This window comes from Triturus cristatus, chromosome 3_1, assembly GCF_964204655.1.
Source record: "Triturus cristatus chromosome 3_1, aTriCri1.1, whole genome shotgun sequence".
NCBI classification, from domain to species: Eukaryota; Metazoa; Chordata; class Amphibia; order Caudata; family Salamandridae; genus Triturus; species Triturus cristatus.
In genome coordinates this window covers 354,281,007-354,301,126 of record NC_140583.1, presented here as the reverse complement: position 1 = coordinate 354,301,126, position 20,120 = coordinate 354,281,007, and the positions used below count along the sequence as shown (strand labels likewise).

The 20,120-nt window shown below is 42.0% G+C and overlaps 1 protein-coding gene across 1 annotated transcript in view; it reads left to right on the top strand.

Moving 5' to 3' along the window:
* The window catches only part of MTMR10 (myotubularin related protein 10), a 436,359-nt gene that overhangs the window by 329,869 nt on the left and 86,370 nt on the right, over positions 1-20,120 (top strand). The window contains exons 9-10 of the mRNA XM_085644093.1: positions 2,823-2,911; positions 15,891-16,021. Coding sequence (XP_085500219.1) covers positions 2,823-2,911; positions 15,891-16,021 — 220 coding nt within the window. The remainder of the gene's footprint in view (positions 1-2,822; positions 2,912-15,890; positions 16,022-20,120) is intronic.

Below are 20,120 nucleotides of genomic sequence, written 5' to 3'. Positions count from 1 at the left end.
AAAAGGGCCCGGGCGCATTCTACGAGAGCGATGGCGTCTTCAGTGGCTCTCTTTGCTGGAGTGGCGATTAAGGACATCTGCAGAGCAGCAACGTGGAGCAGTGTACACACCTTCACGAAGCACTACTGCCTGGAATCGGTGGGACGAGCTGACGCTGCGGTTGGTCAAGCAGTCCTCCGGAATCTTTTTCAATGAGAGGTGAGCTTTCCCTACAATCCCTCCATCCTGGTAAGCACATTTGGTTTCAGTAATGGTTGTTTTATCATGTGCACTGAGATGATGTTGTAAAGCCATGTAATTACCGAAATGTGCTTGTCGTGATCTACTGCTTGCTATTCTGATACAAAGCATGAGAATCTATGAAAGTTCCAATACTGGGGTAAGAAAACAAGTTACTTACCTGTAACTTTGGTTCCCCAGTATTGGTAACTTTCATAGATTCTCATGCGCCCACCCACCTCCCCTGGGAAAGCTCTGCCGGTTTACTAAGGTAGTGGCTGTTGGCACAACGGCTACGAAAATCTGAGGCTCTGAGCTCTCTCAGGAAGGTTCCAGAGGGTGAGGCTGTGCTGATTGGCCCTGGCAAAAGTTTGGGCTCTTTTACACAAAGAGGGTGATATACTACAAAATGAGATGAGGCCTAGGCCTATTTTTCTCTTTTGTTTCTATGGTTATACATATGTATATATATATATATTTTTGTTACCGAGGCTCCCATTCCGACGATGGGGAATGATACAAAGCATGAGAATCTATGAAAGTTACCAATACTGGGGAACCAAAGTTACAGGTAAGTAACTTGTTTTCTTCTGCATTTCATATAAACCAATCGGTTGAGTTACCAGTTTTCTTTCCTCAACCTGATTCTGTGGCAGAACGCACTCTTCACACGCTTGATGTTAAAAGACCTTTACTGCAAGACATAGAAAGATTTTCGCAAAATTAAACAACTGTTTGTTACATTTGCTCCACCTTACAAAGGTAATCCTATCTCAAAATCTGGTATTGCCAGATGGATTATGAAATGCGTTCAAACTTGCTATATTAAAGCTAAAAGACCTTTAACCATACCCCCTACAGCGCATTCCACTCGCAAAATAGGGCTGTCAGTGGCCTTTTTAGGCAACATTCCTCTAGCTTACATATGTAAGGCAGCTACATGTCTACACCACAAACATTTATCAAATACTATTGTGTAGATGTGTTTACACGTCAACAGACTAAAAACACTGCTCCAAACAACTGCAACATCTACAGGTTAGCCACCACTTTGGGAGTATACTGCTTTGTAGCCTATGCAAAGCATGTGTATCTACAGCACACATGCCTCAAACTGATAATGTTACTTACCCAGTAACCATCTGTTCTTGGCATGTAGAGCTGTAGATTCACATGCGCCCACCCGCCTCCCCGGGTACCTGTAGTTGTTGCAGTTCTTCATTATACATTTATATGCATGGACAACGCTATACTACACTTATTTACTCCATTCTCACCCTTTTGCGGGAAAACAATCTAACAATGGAGTCGATGCCCATGCGCACTATCACCGAAAGGAGGAGTAACCTTACCTCGTGACTAGGAAAACAACTTGCAAACATCCGGACCTAACACTAGATCGCCGGAGTATGCAGAGCATATGAATCTACAGCTCTACATGCCAAGAACAGATGCTTATTGGGTAAGGAACATTATCCTTATTATTCACAAAAAATACAATTGTGACAAAAATGGCATTTTATTGATCTGCCTCATTTATTCTGGACGTTTCAAGATTTCTTGTCTTAGCTAAATTAAAAAATCCCTAATATACACAAAACATGTCACTTGTCTTGCTCTGAGATTTTTTTGAAACATTAAAATAATGAACTACTTATCCACTAAAGATTAACTAGGGAGAGCGAAAGCGCAAGAGAAAAAAAACACACTTTCATAAAGTCACTCCATTAGGTAAATAGTAGTTGCTATTAGCGCAGTTAGAGAAAATTACTTTGGAAATGCTGACAACAGCAAACATGGCAAGAAATGTTCTAAATGATACAGGATGTTTCAGCTTTTAGGCAGCAGAAAAATAATATTTATTAAGGAATGTGAAACCACCTTCTATTGTGATTTCTCAATACCTTCCTGAAATGAGGTTATTTTGTGTTAGTTGCGTCATGTGGCTAAAACATTTGAAAAAGCCCTTTTCTATTTAAACCAACATTTGTTTTTAACAAATTTTGTAGTAAGTATTTTCAAATTTATTGTAGTGCGCATTTACCACCAGAATTAGCCAAAAATATTACTACTCTCTCAAGTTGGAGATATGCAAGTATTTGTACATAGCTATGATGAGGAGGCACTGTACAAGGCAGTGCAATGATTACAATCTACTGTATTGTACAGATGAAAGGGGATTACTTTTTAACAGGTGGCATACTCTTATCCGGAAGGGTGACCAGTCTTGCATTCCCAAAAAATGCAACTGCAACAAACCACACCTAATGCATGGGATGAAACCAGATTGTCAGTCCACACTCACTTTTTTTCTTTGATGGTTCAGGCAGGCCTCTATTGGACAGTTAGGAGTACTGTCACTTTCTCCTTACCATATCTGGCTACAGTCAGACACAATCGGCATAACTCATCAAGAATGCCCTGGATTCTGGAAGTCACATACACAATCACCACATAGTGCCCCCCAATTAGTGGAGCCCTATTTGTTGAGTGAGCAGGAGAGATGGGCGTGAGAGCACCTCTGATATCCGTGTTTGTACTACTTTACAAATGTCTAATTAGATGAAGATCTTGCAATCATAAATCTTCTCAAATTTATTTAGGTGTGGTGCTGGAATCACCCCAATGGAAATGCACTTGTGAGAATGGCCAGCATCAAAGATCTGCTGCAACAAAGAAAAGTAGACCAAAGGTCAGAAAATGATGCAACTGTATGTTCGTTTGAGTAATTTTTGCTTGCCAGCGTGAAAAGGGTGCTTGTACATTTTAATCCAGCATACCTAAGTGTTCTTGCGTAAAACATTGTTCTTATCTGAAAGCCTTTTTCATGGCGCCATAAACTTGAATATGCCCTGTGTGCACAGCCAAGTGCGACCCGTTCACAAAAAAAGTATTGACCATACCACTCATGCTATTGCCTTCCCAGAATAGGCCTCAAATCCTGTAGACCATTACCACCATGCTATCAGTTTATAAATTTCCACTGGTGATGGAGGTACCCTGCCTACAGAATTTGTTTATTGTTTTTTTAATTTAACTGTTGTTTAATCCTCACAACAATTTTCTTTCTGGTCTGATCATAACTCTTCAGCACATATACCATTTATTGTCCTCACGTGTTTTAGAATTGTCAGTCCAGATTCACCACCTGCTCTCAAACAGTGTGTCTATTTCATATATGCACTCTTAGGCTCAGAGTTATTGTGATTTGGACAGTTAATGTGCATTGCACCACTCAAACACTTGTTGGCATACCTGTGATAAATGAGCAGGCACTCTGTTTTGCCGCCTTCTGGGATGAAAGTTAGCCTGTCTGCAGCTTTATCTTGGCCGCTTGTCTGGGATGCAGTTGGAAAGTAGCAAACCAATATTTTTCACCTTTGTCATAGAAAATACACACACTATATTATAACCACACTTCCCCTGCCTTAACCAAATAGCTGGGCATCCAGAAGTGCACACCATAGGCCCACAGCATCCTTTTTTACGATCCTTAATCCTTCTATAAGGCTTATTGCTCTCCTCCTAACACTCGCTTCTCCTCCGTATTTCTTGGTGACAGAATTGTAATATCCAATAGGGCACCAACAAAGACTCATCTGGATTACAGAAGATAACTGGCTCAGAGTCTGCTGTGAGTGACCCATTTATTCATATCATCTATAATGGCTGAAATAAGGGTCATGAGTATGTTTGATACTGATATGGAAATGTCACAAGTTTCCCTCACATAAGAGGGAAATCGTGCTTATTCCAAAGTCTCACTCGTTTCCGATTATGATCATTAGGTGATCAAAACTCTCATGTCTTTGGCTTCCCCTTTTGTGCTGTTCAATATATTGCCTGCTCCAGGTGCCAGTTAATATAAACTAATCTGACTCTCTCAAATCAAACATCTAAGGTACCTGCCACTGGCTGTTTTGAGAGTATATGCCACGTTTCAACGGATGCCTTTTCAATGCGATCATTACAACAACAGCGTTGTTACATCGCAGACCATTACAACCCAAGTAATTACAAAGACTTGCTGTAGGGGGGGGTGCGCTAGATGTTGGAATAGTATCATTTTCTATTCCAAACTCCGTCAGTGCAACAGTAGGGAAGGTGTTTGATTTCAAATCCAACACCTTCTGCCCCCTACAGCAAGTCGTTGTAACGGCTTGCGTTGTAATGGCATGCGATATAACAACGCAGTGGATGTAATGATATGTGATGTGAAAGCGCGATACAAAAATAAACATGCGGCACCCTATATCCTTTTGGGACGTCCCATCCGGACTGGATCTCAAGGCTTGTTTATATAACAGCCTCATAAAGATAAGAAATTGCTTCACGACAGCCGTGAAGCAGGCGATCCAATCCAGATGGGCCGGACCAAAAAACGAAAGGGAGGCAACCCAAAAAGCTCATTTCCAATGGCAGGCCACCGTTTACCATAAACGGTGACGCAAGCCAATGTAAATGAGGGGCGGGGCTTCAAGCCCTCTTCTCAAACTCCTCGTTCACAATAAATCTCGCCGAGCGAGCAGCGCATGCGCTACAATGCTAGGCAAGACCTTAAAAGGACCGTACAGATAATGATTAAATGGTGTGACTGAAGGACATATATTTACAAGAGTTACTGAAGTATCACTGACTTAAATCACAGTGAGGATGAGATGACAGAAGTGTCCAGGGGACGGATGGCACCAGTAGTTTCCAAACTTGGAATTACAGTTCATTTCTGTGGAAATTAGACATTGGAGGCAGATTTACTTGCTCCACCTTTTTGACCAGTATAGGTTTGTTCTGGTAATCAAGTTTGGAAATGTTGTTATCCAGTCCAGCAGCCTAGACTGTAATTTATTCCACCCTACTTTTAGTCCCGTTTGCTCTGTTGCTGATACTGCATTAAGACATACAACAGATAAGTTATTTGCATTTATCACCCCGTGCAGTATTTTGATTTTGAAAACGCGTTTTCCCCTCTTAAGTATTGCTCTAGTACTTGCGTTGCTATATGCAGGTATTTTCAGGTATGCTACTTCTGTGATCAAAATGTTATGATTTATGGAAAAGAGATTTGACAGCAATAGTAAAACCTTGCATGTCACTTTTATTTGCCTTTTCTTCATACTGTGACCTACGTCGTCGCATACACGCTTTTAACACTGCAGTATCATCTGGTCACAGGTTCTTCTAACATGTTGTATTTGTCTTGTGTGTTAGGAAAAGTAGCTTGAGAAATGGAATAATAAGAAAAGGACAGATACATGGTATGAATTGCTACGTAATATCAAGTGATCACCATTATCACTCTATTTACTTTAAATGCAGATGCATATGAATTTATTCAACATGTTTCAACAAAAAGAACCTTTTTTTCCCTTTTTTAAACGCATGAAATTACAACACTCAGTTGATATGTAAAGTTTTCATCATATATACAATTCTGCCATGAATGCATATCATGTGATAGTCATCATGTACAATTCTTTACAGAAAACATTACATATACAGAGTCATATGACATTTAATCATGTGCCCAATGCATTTCGGGACCGTAACACGCTCCCCTCCTCAGGAGCAATCTGAAAATGCAAAATGAAAAAATATTCTATTCAGTACCAATTGAGGATATCCCTTAGGGCCCAAAGTCACCACACAATTTCCATTTAGAATAACCAAAAGGTTACTTTCCACTGTAAACCCTGGTCAGTGTTTCTGGTGTATTTTCTACCTCTATGAATATATATCACCCAGTGGATAGTGTGAGTGTTTTCAATCTGAGAAAGTCATACCTGTACTATGTAAGAGTGGGCTAAATCAAAACCATTCCTTGTTTATTAGCTGCAAGCAACCAATGCAGCATAATAAGTAACTCACTTTCCGGAATCAAATGACATCCTGCTCCTACAACGATAACGTGAATATCAGTAGAAATAAATACCTTACCTACTTTGTGCAGTTCAGTGTCTGGAATCTACAAACCAAATAAGAAACTTCTATCAGAAAGCAACACACTAAACGATTTCAAAACAGCAACCAACTTACGAAAGGTCAAACAATGCAGAACAGTATCCTGGCAACACGTGTACCAAAAGCGTTATGTTCTTACCGGTGAATTGAAACACGAGCACCACGTAGATCGACCACTCTGTCAATGCTTGAATCCCGGACGCTGAGCACGCCGGTATTAGAAATGAAAAGGACGTGCGTATAAAAAGCGGACTAGTCGAACTCCGAAACAGTCGCCATGTTTAAATGGCTATATATGCAAATACGAACGATAATCTGAAAACACAATACCGACTACCCAAATGGGACTTGTCATTTTAACATATCCTAAAGTACCACCATTTTGACATGGCTTGCAGTCCTGATGAAAATGTATAAAAAAATTGTTATATGTGTACTAGTGAAACCACTAAAGTACCAAAGATAAAGATAAGTCTATAAACATTGCTATCAGTGCTGGGATCTCAGACGTTGAGCGCTCATGTGTATCAAATGAAAGAAACGCGCGTTTAAAAAAATGGACTAGTCAAGATGCGAAATTGTCGCCGTATTGAAATGTCACTGTATACAAATACGATCAATAATCTGTAGAAGCGTTTGTGAAACATAATACCGCTAATACCAAATGGGACTCGTCATGTTAACATATGCTGATACACCGCCATATGTGAGTGGCTAAATATCCTGATAAAAATAACAAGAAAACTGATGTCAAATGAGCGCTAGTGAAAAAAACTAGAGTGACAGCGATTGAAATAAACCCAAAACGATAAGGATGCCTAGTCCACCCTGCAACAGAATACCAAATTAAGAAGGACTCCTATAACCTTTTTGCTTAAGGAACCAACTATGCAACTCAACTGTTATCCAATAGCCAACTGTATTATGATGGTATATATGTGAATGTATCCAACTCAGTGGTGATCTAAATAAAACATGACGTATCTAAACGATCGTTAAGCCCTTTTGGCAGCATTGTTTCCAAAGTTTTAATCCAATAAATTTCACGTTGAAGTAGTTTTCTATTATTGTCTACGCCTGGGTATGCTGTGACTTATTCAACAATTTGAAATCTAAGTTGTGAAATTGAGTGGTTTGCTTCGATCCAATGAGTTGCTAATGATGAGATGATGTTTCTTGTCCTATTTCTACTTTTGTGTTCTGTTAACCTTCTATTGATTTTACGCTCTGTTTTTCCAATATAGGCTTTTCCACAAGGACATTTGATGCAATATATTACATTATTAGTATTACAATCACTGGTGTGTCTCAGTTGTATCCTTTCTCCAGAGGTGGGGTGTGTTAAAATGTTGCCTGGAATTACATCATTGCAGTGTGTACAATTAAAACATTGTACGGTTCCTTTAGGATCCTTTGGTTGTCTTTTAATCTTAGGGATAGTTAATAGTTCTCACAGATTCCTTCCTCTAGTGTATGCATGTAAGGGTTTGCTCTGAAATATATTGTTAAACTCAGGTTCATTTGATAATCGTTCCCATCTTGTATTTATGATCCTTTTGATAGCTGGCGAACTCATCGTATATTTAGACACAAATACAATCTCATTGGTTTGCCTTTGTTTATTGGAAACCAATAGATCTTGACATTCCTTATTGACTGCTCAGTCTATTATTATTATTAAGGGGCATTTATAGAGCGCCTGGTTACGCAAAATGCGTGTCCCCGCGCTGAACTGAAGCACTCAGAGAGAGAAGTGGGGGAGGAGCCCACTTATTTTGAAAAGAGGTAAGTTTTTAATTTCCTCCGGAAACTAGATTCGGAGGGGTCCAGACGGAGATTAAGAGGCAAATTATTCCAGCTTTTTGCCGCCAGGTATCGGAAGGAACTTCCTCCCATACGGGCCTTTTTCACCCTAGGGACCTTAAGTAAGCCTCCATGCGAGGAGCGCAGTGCACGAGTTGGTGCATACCTTGTAATAAGGTTCTGGAGTGGTGCTGGCGCCTTTTTAGCGAGGATACGGTGGCAGGTACAGAGGGACTTAAATTCAGCTCTGCTCCTCACTGGCAGCCAATGGAGTGACTGGAGGGCGGCCTTGGAGTTCGATCTTTTTGGGAGGTTTAAAATGAGGCGAGCTGCAGCATTCTGTAGCACCTGAAGTCGATTAATCGCTTTATAGGTAGCTCCCAAGTAGAGTAGGTTGCCAAAGTCCAAGCGTGAGGTGACTAGAGCATGCACCAGCGTTCTGCGGGCGGCCGTGGGGAGGAGAATTAGGACTTTCCGCAGAGTTTTTAAAATGCTGAAGCACATGCCCGTCACCCTGTTGATCTGTGGTCCGAAAGACAGATCAGTATCTAGCCAGACCCCGAGATTTCTGACTTCTTTCCGAGGTGTAGGGGCCTCGCCTAGGCATGGTGGCCACCATGCCGACGTCCAGACAGATGGACTGCCTCCCACCACGAGCACCTCAGTCTTGTTGCCATTTAATTTCAGGCAATTAGTGGACATCCAGGTTGCAAGATCTTGCATGCAAGCCCTGAAACTGTCCATAGCAAGACCGGGTGCACGCGAGAGGGAGACAACCAGCTGAGTGTCGTCGGCATAGGTAACAATTTGTAGTCCGTGTCCCACTACAATTGGAGCCACTGAGGAGACATAGAGATTGAAAAGAGTTGGGCTCAGGGACGAACCCTGAGGAACGCCCTGACCCAATTCTATGTCTCGGGAATAGTGGTCCCCTTGGCGGACCTGGAAACTTCTCCCCGTTAGGAAGGATTGGATCCATTGGAGTGCGGCTCCAGTTATACCTCCATCATTCAGACACTGTAGCAAGATGGAGTGAGCTACAGTGTCGAATGCCGCACTCAGGTCCAATAGGATAAGGGCCATAGTGTGACCTTCATCCACCCCCTGCCGTAGGGATTCCACAGCCGTCAATAATGCCGATTCCGTAGAATGGCGGGGGCGGAAGCCAAATTGTGTGTCGTGGAGTAAGGCAGTTTTGTCTATGAAATCCATTAGTTGGAGATTGACCGTTTTTTCTGCTACCTTGGCCAGATATGGTAAAAGAGAGATGGGCCGCAAGTTGTCTAATTTATCAAAGCTGATGGTAGGTTTTTTTCTAAGAGGAAGGACCACCGCTTTTTTCCATTCTTTAGGCACAGTCTTTGTCATAAAAGACACGTCCAGTAGATGCCTAATGTAGGGCTCCAAGGCCCCCAGGCTGTCTTTTAGGCGTTTGGGAGTGGTGGGATCCCGTGGGGAACCTGATTTTACAGAACGGCAGATTTTTAGGAGAGTTTCTGTGGGTGGGGTAACAAAGTTGGTAAGGGTGGGTGAGTTTCCCCTGTCCCTGGGTTTTTCCACAAACTCTATCCCATTCGTGGGTTGAGTTGGGAAAGCCGAGTAAATTCTAGATATTTTCTCGGCAAAGAAATCTGCGATTCTGTCACAAGACTCAGGTGAACAGTCATCAGGGACAGTGACGGATTTTCCACTAGAGAGAGTTTTGTAAAGCAGAAATAACTCCTTCGTGGAGTTACCAGCTTCGTTGATCTTAGTCTCATAGTGTGTGGTTTTCGCCTTTCTAATCAGTCCGTGGTAGACTCGCCTCTCTGACAAGTAGACCTCTCTAGTATCTTTAGAGATAGCCCGACGCCATTGCCTTTCTGCTCTCTTCAATAAGGTTTTAGCATTTCGCAGTTCAGTACTGAACCAGGGTGCGGTTTTTTGAGCACGATCACTGGGTTTAGTTTTGGATAGCGGGGCAGTAAGATCTAGTGCATTGTTAATGCGTTTGCAGAGATTGGAGTTAGCCGTGTCTGCATCATCCCCCCCTGGATCGCCTCCTTTTGTTAGTTCCTCACAGAACTTAGACTGGGAGAAGGAGGCCCATTTTCGCCTTAGATGGTACAGTGCAGTCGGATGACGGGCTCTGCCTTCAGGAATTTGAATGGTAAACGGTACCAGGTGATGATCCGACCAGGGGATAGGGATGGGAGTCTTCGCTTCTACTTCCCCCCAGTTAACAAATATGGGATCTAGTAAGTTCCCTAACTGGTGGGTAGGCCCGCTTACAATTTGATTTAATTGTAAAGCTTCTAATGCTTGGCAGAGGTTTTTACTGGCGTTGTCGGATGGGTTATTGAAATGAAGATTAAGGTCACCAAGTACCATGTAATTATTTTTGCATATCGAGGTCTCTATAATGCATTCAACCAGGCTCTCCTCGAACCTAGCTGAGGGGCCGGGGGGTCTGTAGATTAACATTCCTTCCAGTTTATAGTTGTTATTCACTTTTATCGTGAAGCTCCCTGCCTCGCTGTCCAAGATAGGCACATGCTTAAGCTGGCAGCGTAGACTTTCCTGTGCGACTATTGCAATGCCCCCTCCTCTGCCTATGGGTCTGTCCTGTCTGTATATTGTATATCCCTCTGGGAGTGCCTCTAGGGCGTCAGGCGTGGATTCCTCATCCAGCCATGTTTCGGTGAGAAATGCCAGGTCCCAATGTGTTTCAGTGAGTAGATCGTATAGATCTACCTTGTGTTTGCGTAAGGAGCGGACATTAATCAGCCCGCATTGTAAAGTATTGTCCGTGGTGACCATACTCCTACCAGGATCATAGGAGAAGTGACAATGTTCGCAGCCTATGTTGTCCTCTACTTTTAGTTTGTGCTTGCACAGCTCTGTAGTGCTAGGGCAAAGCGTTAGCAGTTCTGACTTACTCCACCGTGTATGGTTCACACGAGGGACATGGGGTATAGCCCTAGACCGCGTACGATCGCGGACGGGCGCAGACGGGCTTGCCTTAGGCGCGCCTTCGGCGCGCAAACGGCGCTCCCGCTGCGCTCGTCCGCTGCGCTTGCGTGGGACACACATTTATGGAGATAGAGGGAGGGTGTTGCCTATCGTGTGGACGTGGCCTCGCGTTTCCTAGCGATGGCGTCCGTGTGCCGATTCCCTTCCCAACAGCGCTAGAATCCGCTGAAAGTGGGTGTCTGCTTGGCAGGGTAAATAGTTGGAGTGACTGGGGGTCTACACATTCCTGCAAGTCTTTCTCAGGATAACCTCTCCCCTGGTAACTTTGTTTGTATTCCTCTATTTTTGCCAGACAGACTTCCGGTTCGGAACATATTCTTTTTATCCTGATGAATTGGGAATATGGTAATTTTTTTATTACTCTTAGGGTGGAAACTTGAATATGCTAACGCATTGTTTCGGTCTGTCAGTTTAGTGTGTATGTGAGTGTCTAAGCCTGTACCCTCTTGCTTTTTGATTACTGTTACGTCTAAGTAATCAATTTGCTTGTCATGGATCTTGTATGTGAACTGGATTCTAGGATCAAAAGTATTCATGGCTTGTAGCATTTCTTCCAATTTCATCTGAGTGTCCATACGGATAACAAAGATGTCATCTATGAATGATGCCTGCCTACTCATCCTTATTGACCTATCTGCGGCATTCGACACAGTAAATCATCCAGCGCTTCTGGAGACCTTGTCGAAGCGCTCCAGCATCAATGGCACAGTACTAAAATGGTTCACCTCCTTCCTTCAACACCGCTCGCAACAAATTAAAATCAACTACTGTCTCTCGAACCAACAAAAGTCACACTTGGGGTCCCACAAGGCTCGATCCTCTCCCCGCCCTCTTCAATCTTTTCATGGAGCCCCTCACAATCATCTTGAAAAAAGCTGAAGTGAATTACCACCTTTACGCTGACGACACCCAAATCTATTTCAAAATCAAGTCTCCCAGCGACATCCAACACCTCAATGCCACTCTAACCGAGATCCAAACTTGGTTCAACGCTATCCACTTAAAACTCAACCCAGAGAAAACAGAACTAATCCTATTCTCTCCAAAAAGCATCCATCGTCCAATCCAAGAGTGGCTCGAGAATCTGGTCGCCCTAAACTGCTCCATCGTCCTATCCGATTCAGTTAAGTCTCTAGGCATCACCCCTGGCAAGAACTTATCTCTGGAGGCCCACATCAAAATCTCTGCAAAAAGTGCTCTTTTCTCTCTAAAACACCTCAAGAAATTGAAACCTTTTCTTCCCCATGATGACCTCAAGACAGTGGTCCAATCCCTAGTTCTCTCTAAAATAGACTACGGGAATGCCATCCTAATGAGGACTCCAAAAGCTCACCTAGCCCCTCTCAGGGCAGTGTTGAACATGGCCGCTCGACTCCTATCTGAAGTAAAAAGATTTGAACACATCCCTCCAGCTCTCACCTCCCTCAACTGGCTTCCCATGGAAGGGAGGTGTATCTACAAACTGGCCTGCATCACACACAAAACTCTTCACTCTCCGGCCCCTAACTACCTGAACAACAAACTGGTAAGAGCAGGTCAATCCAGAACGCTGAGAAGCTCCAACTCACTCCTCCTTATTCCTCCAAAACTGAGAATGAAAACCACACAATTCCGATCGTTCTCTGGCCACGCTCCCAGGTTGTGGAACGCTCTCCCTAGAGTCCTCGGATGCAACCCCTCCTACTCCTGTTTCAAAAGGGACCTGTAAATCCATCTCCTTAACAAATACTTTCCTGACCAACGTCAACTAACCTAGACTTCAATATCCGAGCTTACTCCTCTCTCTAGACATTCTAGGATAGTTGGTAATCGGACTGTGTTAACCACCTTATCTTCCATGCTGTATTTTTTATCCCTGGTTGCTTCCTTACTGCATGCCTACTATGTAATGCAATTTTCGTTCCTTTTTTTTCTGTACAGTATGTATGTAAAGCACTCCGATACCTATGGGTCAAGCTAGCGCTATATAAAACTTTTAAAATAAAATGAATCTGCAATAGAGGTTTATTTTGGACCACCAAACCTGTTTGCTCATTATATGTTGTTGTTCAAATAGAGCCATAAAAATATTGGCATACGCTGGGGCCCCAGAAAAACCCCTGGAGGTTCCTGTTAGTTGTGCATAATATGTGTCATTCCATTTAAAATAACTGTGATGTAAACAGTAATGGAGTCACCGTAATAAAAAAAACTTTTTCAGTGTCTATATCTTCAAGTTGGAACAAAGCCCATTCAACTGCTTCTAATCCAGCTGTATGTGGTATCGATATATAAAGTGCTGTGACGTCAATGGTACACAGCAACCAAGATGGTTGCATCTCTGGTTGCATATTTTGGAGCTTAATTAGAAAGTCAGTTGTGTCTCTGATATAAGATTTCCATCCTTGTGCGAATATCTGTAAAAAGTGATCCAAATATCTGCCCAGGGGGTCAAAGATAGACCCACACCCGGACACAATAGGCCCTGAACGGCGGGTTCACCATATCGTTGTGAATTTTTAATGTCATGTAAAGTTTCGGTCTCCGTGGGTTTGATGTTGTAAGGTATGCTTTAGTTGGTTCATCAATCCACTTCAAATCTAAGGCATTTCTAAGAATAACATCTAAAATGCCCAAATGTTCTGCAGTAGGATCCAGATCCAATGGTAAGTAAGTGTCAGCGTCCATGACATGTTGATTAACTTTTTGTTCATAAAAGGTAGTGTCCATTAACACTATAGCTCCTCCCTTATCGGCTGGCCGTACAGTTATGTGTGGGTTGTTAGCTATAGATCTGATAGTGGTTCTTGTCAAGTGTCTCTTGTTTAGATTTATGTAAATTCAATCCCTTGATATCTTTATTCACCATTACTTCAAATGTGTCCAACATCCTATGTGAGATAGGAACCTGAAATGTACTTTTGGGTTTAAATTTCACAGCTTCAGTGGTCTGTTCAGTGTTAACCACGTTTGTAAAAAAGTTACGTAACCGCAAAGTTCTCATGAATCTGAACAAAGGTTCCTTAAGCAATAAGGTTATAGGAGTCCTTCTTAATTTGGTATTCTGTTGCAGGGTGGACTAGACATTCCTTTATTGTAATATGATGTATATTGGATTGCTGTGATAAACTGTGGGTGAGGACCAGGAGTGCATTCTTAGTAGCTAACAGTATCGTTTTTGGTTTATTTCAATCGCTGTCACTCTAGTTTTTCACTAGTGCTCATATGACATCAGTTTTCTTCTTATTATTTTTATCAGGATATTTAGCCACTCACATGGTGGCGTATCAGGATATGTTAACATGACGAGTCCCATTTGGTATTGGCGTCATTATGTTTCACAAACGCTTCTTCAGATTATCGATCGTATTTGTATACGGTGCCATTTCAATATGGCGACAATTTTGCATCTTGACTAGTCCATTTTTTTAAACGCACGTCTTTCATTTGATACACATGAGCGCTCAGCGTCTGAGATCCCAGCACTGATAGCATCGTTTATAGACTTATCTTTATCTTTGGTACTTTAGTGGTTTCACTAGTACACATATAACAACAATTTTTTATACATTGTTATCAGGACTGCAAGCCATCTCAAAATAGTGCTACTTTAGGATATGTTAAAATGACGAGTCCCATTTGGGTAGTCGGTATTGTGTTTTCAGATTATCGTTCGTATTTGCATATATAGCCATTTCAACATGGCGACTGTTTCGGAGTTCGACTAGTCCGCTTTTTATACGCGCGTCCTTTTTATTTCTAATACCTGCGTGCTCAGCGTCCGGGATTCAAGTATTGACGGATTGGTCGATCTACGTGGTGCTCGTGTTTCAATTCACTGGTAAAAACATAAAGCTTTTGGCACACGTGTTACCAGGATACTGTTCTGCATTGTTTACGACCTTGCGTAAGTTGGTTGCTGTTTTGAAATCGTTTAGTGTGTTGTATTCTGATAGAAGTTTCTTATTTGGTTTGTAGATTCCAGACACTGAACTGCACAAAGTAGGTAAGGTATTTCTACTGATATTCATGTTATCGTTGTAGGAGCAGGGTGTCATTTGATTCAGGAAAGTGAGTTTCTTATTATGCTGCTTTGGTTACTTGCAGCTTATAAACAAGGAATGGTTTTGATTTAGCCCACCCTTACAGAGTACAGGTATGACTTTCTCAGATTGAAAACACTCACACTATCCACTGGGTGATATACATTCATAGAGGTAGAAAATACACCAGAAACACTAATAAGGGTTTACAGTGGCAAGTAACCTTTTGGTTATTCTAAATGGAAATTGTGTGGTGACTTCAGGCCCTAAGGGTAGCCTCAATTGATACTAAATATAATAATATTTTTTCATTTTGCATTTTCAGATTGCCCCTGAGGAAGGGACTGTGTTAGGGTCCCGAAATGCATTAGGCACATGATTAAATGTCGTATGACTCTGTATAAGTAATGTTTTCTGTAAAGAATTGTACATGGTAACTATCACATGGTGTGGATTCATGGCAGAATTGTATACATGATGAAAATTGTACATATCAACTGAGTGTTGTAATGTTATGCGTTTGAAAAAGGAAAGAAAAGGTTCTTTTTGTTGAAACCTGTTGAATAAATTCATATGCATCTGCATTTAAAGTAAATAGAGTGATGATGGTAATCACTTGGTGAACAGTGTGCAGCATATCAAGTCCAAGCGCTTGTGATATAACTAATGTTTGTTAGTGCAAGGGGTGACAGCTCTTGCATGCTGCAGCACCTTTGATCATAAGTTTGAATAAAAAGATTAAATAGGGTTAACATTGAAGTGCACCCCCTAATTAAATAACTAGTTGCTACGTAATATGGCATTGTGTTTTGTGCTTTTTTGCTACATTATAGATAATTTTGTATAATTCTGAAATAACTTGCCTTTTCATATTAGGATTTGTAATGCAATAACCAGAAGTCATCCACAAAGAAGTGATGTTTACAAATCAGATTTGGACAAGAATCTACCATCTATTCTCGAAATCCAAGCTGCATTTGTCAAGCTCAAACATCTGTGTGTTATTGGTAAGTTGCCTAGAATTTATATTACCCAAAGGTTCCTGTCAGTGCAAGAAAGGTATAAACAAAGGAAAGACAATCGGTGTTTTTAATTTAAATCCAACGTTAATATCGCCCTAGATGTATGTTCAGTTTCTGGAGGAAATTGGGAGAGAGATACTCATCACCTCCCCCAAGGGCCTTTTAGAACTATTCACAAACACATCTTCCTCATGCAGAGTCCGAGTAAATCTTCTCTAAGTACTAAATCCTAAGCAATATCCAACACAAAGTCCAACACGTAATCATTCACTAAGAGTTTTATCGTATATTCAAATATTAAATCAGTGCTCCAAGAAGAAAAATTGTGACTGTGCACGTGAGTTGTGAAAAAAAAGTGATGGAAGGTGCAGTAACAACTTAGAAGAGGTAACAATTGTTTAGCTGCTGCAATTTCAGTAGTTGAAAAGAGGCATAATGGTGTCCCACATTATTTATACTTTTATCCTCAATATATATGTTACAACTAAAGCAGTCCAAAAGTGAAAATGTCATACATTTTTTGATCCCAGGGAGATTATTTAATCGGAGTCTTCATAAACACAAATGTACGGTGCGTCATTCATCTTTGCACAAGGAATTCCATGAAAAGTAGGTGGAGTAAGGGGGTGAAAATATATATTTTTGGATTGGGGTATAGTAAAGGTGTACTAGTACAAGTAATACCATCATTGGACTCAGTCTTCACAGAAGTATGTGAAACAATATAATTTCCAATCTCAAAAACAGAAACCAATTTATTAAGGAAAGTTATGAATTGGGGGGGCAAACGACATGACGCAATACACATGTTCAACATTGTGAAAATAATTGCATACTATTGTATTGTACTGTAATTGCATTTATATAGCGCTTACTACCCCTGATGAGGCGTCAAAGCGCTTTTTCAGCGAGTAGCACATGTATGCATTGAAAGGATCAGATTAGCCAGTTAAAAGCAATGGTAAAGCTGAAATACTCCTGTGGCGGAGGCAAGATACCCTTCGAATAATGTGCAATGGTTGCAGTGGACAAGAAGGCCTCCCATTATGATTACTGGGGCTGATCCGCAGACTACACTATGTAGTATTGTGTACAGTGATCCGTGCAACAAACAGCTGAAGCTGTCCGTAGCAAGATTGCAAAAATTACTTTGCAGAAACAAGCAATTCAAAATAAAAATCAAGTAGAACGTGTAACTTTGTTATTCTGCAGAGATTTGGGATGAGTAAATGATTTATAACCCTAAAATTACATGCAAATCTGAAAGTGTCATTTCCCACTAAGTCATAATACACAGCTAACTACTGGCAATTACTATTAATTGCAAAACAATCGTCCTTATCTATTTTTCTTTTGATTCACATCCGATGCGCCACTACCAGAGAGAAGGCTACATGAACTTCCTATTCCTGCCTTATACATGGCAGTGTGCATTAGGAATGTGTTCAAATTTGTAGCTAAGGCAATGTGTGTAGTGAGTTGGGTAAAACAAGTGCAGTTGAATGGGTTGAAGGCACATCTTGACTGATTGCTTAAATGTTTTACTTTTTTATAATATTTATGCCATAGCATTTTTGGGTGATATAGTCAAGTTTAAAATGAAAATAGAAGTGATAATCAGTTTAATTGCCTCAGCGAGCTGTGCCCAGTCAGTAGATGTTCGGAAGACATTTTATCCAAGATTTAGTTTTGATCACGAAAGCATCAGCAGTGTTCATACTCAGATGTGGCTAAAAAGGGCCTTGGATGTCTGTAGCCGTGTAATCCATAAAGGGTCCCCATACATAGTCAGTCTTTGCTATTAGATTTCTTTTTTGTCTCCTTACAGTCTTAGCTCCATGATGCTTTGTGGTAACTGGTCTCACTTGTTTCAAATGTGATCCACCTTCTAACAACCCACATTGTTTTGGATGGTATTTGCTCTTTACCCCACAAGTTGGCAGTCAATCAATCAACGTATTTGTAGAGCGCGGCTTGTCTCTCCGAGGGGTATCTAAGCACTTACTGCTGGTCTCATTCAAACAGTTAGGTCTTGAAGGTCCTTCCTGAAGGTGTTCAATGGTGGTGGAGTGTGGAGGTGGAGGGGTAGCTCATTCCAGGCTTTGGCGGTGAGGTGGGAGAAAGAGTCCTTCGGTGCGGCTGCTTCGTGTGCATAGTATCTCTGCGAGGGCTAGTTGTGGTAAGCAGAGGTTCCTGTTTGGCTGGTGGAAGTGCAGGCGGCGGTTCATGTAGGTGGGTCCTTGGTTATTGAGGGGCTTGTAGGCATGGGTCAGTGTCTTGAAAAGGCATCCCTTCTGGACTGAGAGCCAGTGGCAGTCCTTCTGGTGCTGTGTAATGTGGGCTCTCTTGGGCAGGTTGAGGATCAGTCTGGTTGATGCGTTCTGTGTCAGCTGTAGTCTCCTTATGAGTTCGGTGGTGGTGCAGGCATAGAGTGCGTTTCTGTAGTCTTGTTAGCTGGTGAGGAGGGCCTGTGTTACCATTTTTCTGGTGTTGGTGGGGATCCACTTAAAAATCTTTTGGATTGTGTGGAAGTTGGCTGAGGAGACGGCGTTGACTTGACCTTTCATGGAAAGTTCGCTGTCAAGGATGCTACAGAGGGTGCAGGCGTGGTCTTTAGGAGTGGGGGGTGGGACCGAGTTCCAATAGCCACCAGGAGTTGTTCAGGAGGCTGGTGTGCTTGCTGAAGATGAGGACTTCTGTCTTGTCCATGTTGAGCATGAGACAGTTGTCCCTCTTCCAGGCAGAGACGTTCTTCATACAGTTGTGGAAGTTAGTTTTAGTTGAGGTGAGGTCTGCTGAGAGCAATAGGACGAGCTGGGTGTCGTTGTCATAGTAAAAATTATGTTTATTGTGTGAACTGACGATGTCCGCGAGGGGTGTCATGTAGATGTTGAAGAGGGTGGGCTCATGGATGAACCTTGTGGTATGCTACAAATGTGTTTGGCCCGTCATGTGAAGAGGGGGGATCCAGACTTTCTGGGTGCATCCTGTAAGAAAGAATTACATCCATTTGTGAGCGTTGTTCGTGATGCCGATGTGTTGAAGGCGGTTATGAGAGTGTGGTGGGAGACAGTTTTGAAGGCTGCGGAGCGGTCGAGCAGCACCAGGGCCGCGGATTCTCCTTTGTCCAGTAAGGTGTGAATGTCGTCTGTTGTGCCATTCAGATACAATAAAGGTAATCTGATGTTGCAGTCCTAATATGTTCTCAATAAAATTTTACAAACACACAAAATAGTTTAATTTTTTTGGATGCAGCATTAACCATTAAGAGGATTTAAGGTTGGGGCAGCTCTGCCATCCATTAAAAAGGTAGACCCTCTAGTTAAGAGGGGAAAAGAAAATCCCACATTTGACCAAGGGGGGAATGTATTCTGCCCCTACAGATCCGAGACAAATCTCATGCGTAATAGAGTGGTGTGTGTTTCAGGGAGAGAAAACAGTGGCAATGAACTACTCTGTAAAGGTCCATCCTCAGTGTCCTTTTGCATGTACTTTTTGAGTGAAAAGGTATTCTGGGGAAGAGATGGAGGGCTCCAAATAACCCTCAAGTCTTTCTCTCAATATCTCCCATTACTCTGGCCTCAAGGTGCCCTAGTCCAAGAGTCCTAACGGACTGGAATATCTTATTCAAAGCTCCCTTATTGGCTGGGGTGAGTGGATAGGACCAGTAGTTCAGAGCTGCTCAGATTATATCTTTAATCTCGGAGAAGTATTCCGTCTTTTGAATCCCAACCAAATGTGATGTTTCAGGTTATCCCAGAAAAAGAGACATCTAATCTACAAAGAGTCTGAACTAATTTTTGTCTCCACCAACCAGTACACCTTTCATCTAATGTTCGTTGCCAGAGGTTCCATGACCATCGCAAACTGTGTGAAAGCCCCTGCTTTGTGCCTCTGCTTAATGGAAAGGTTTTGTAAGTTTACCATTTACCAAAACCTGAGGCTTTTGGGGCTACTTACTTCAGAAGGATACACCCCATCATCTTTGTTTCTGGACTTGAATTTACTATCACCTCCCTCATAAAGGAGCCCTCTGTGCGATCAGGTTTTTTGCCTATCTTCATACTAACAAGTGCCATTTACA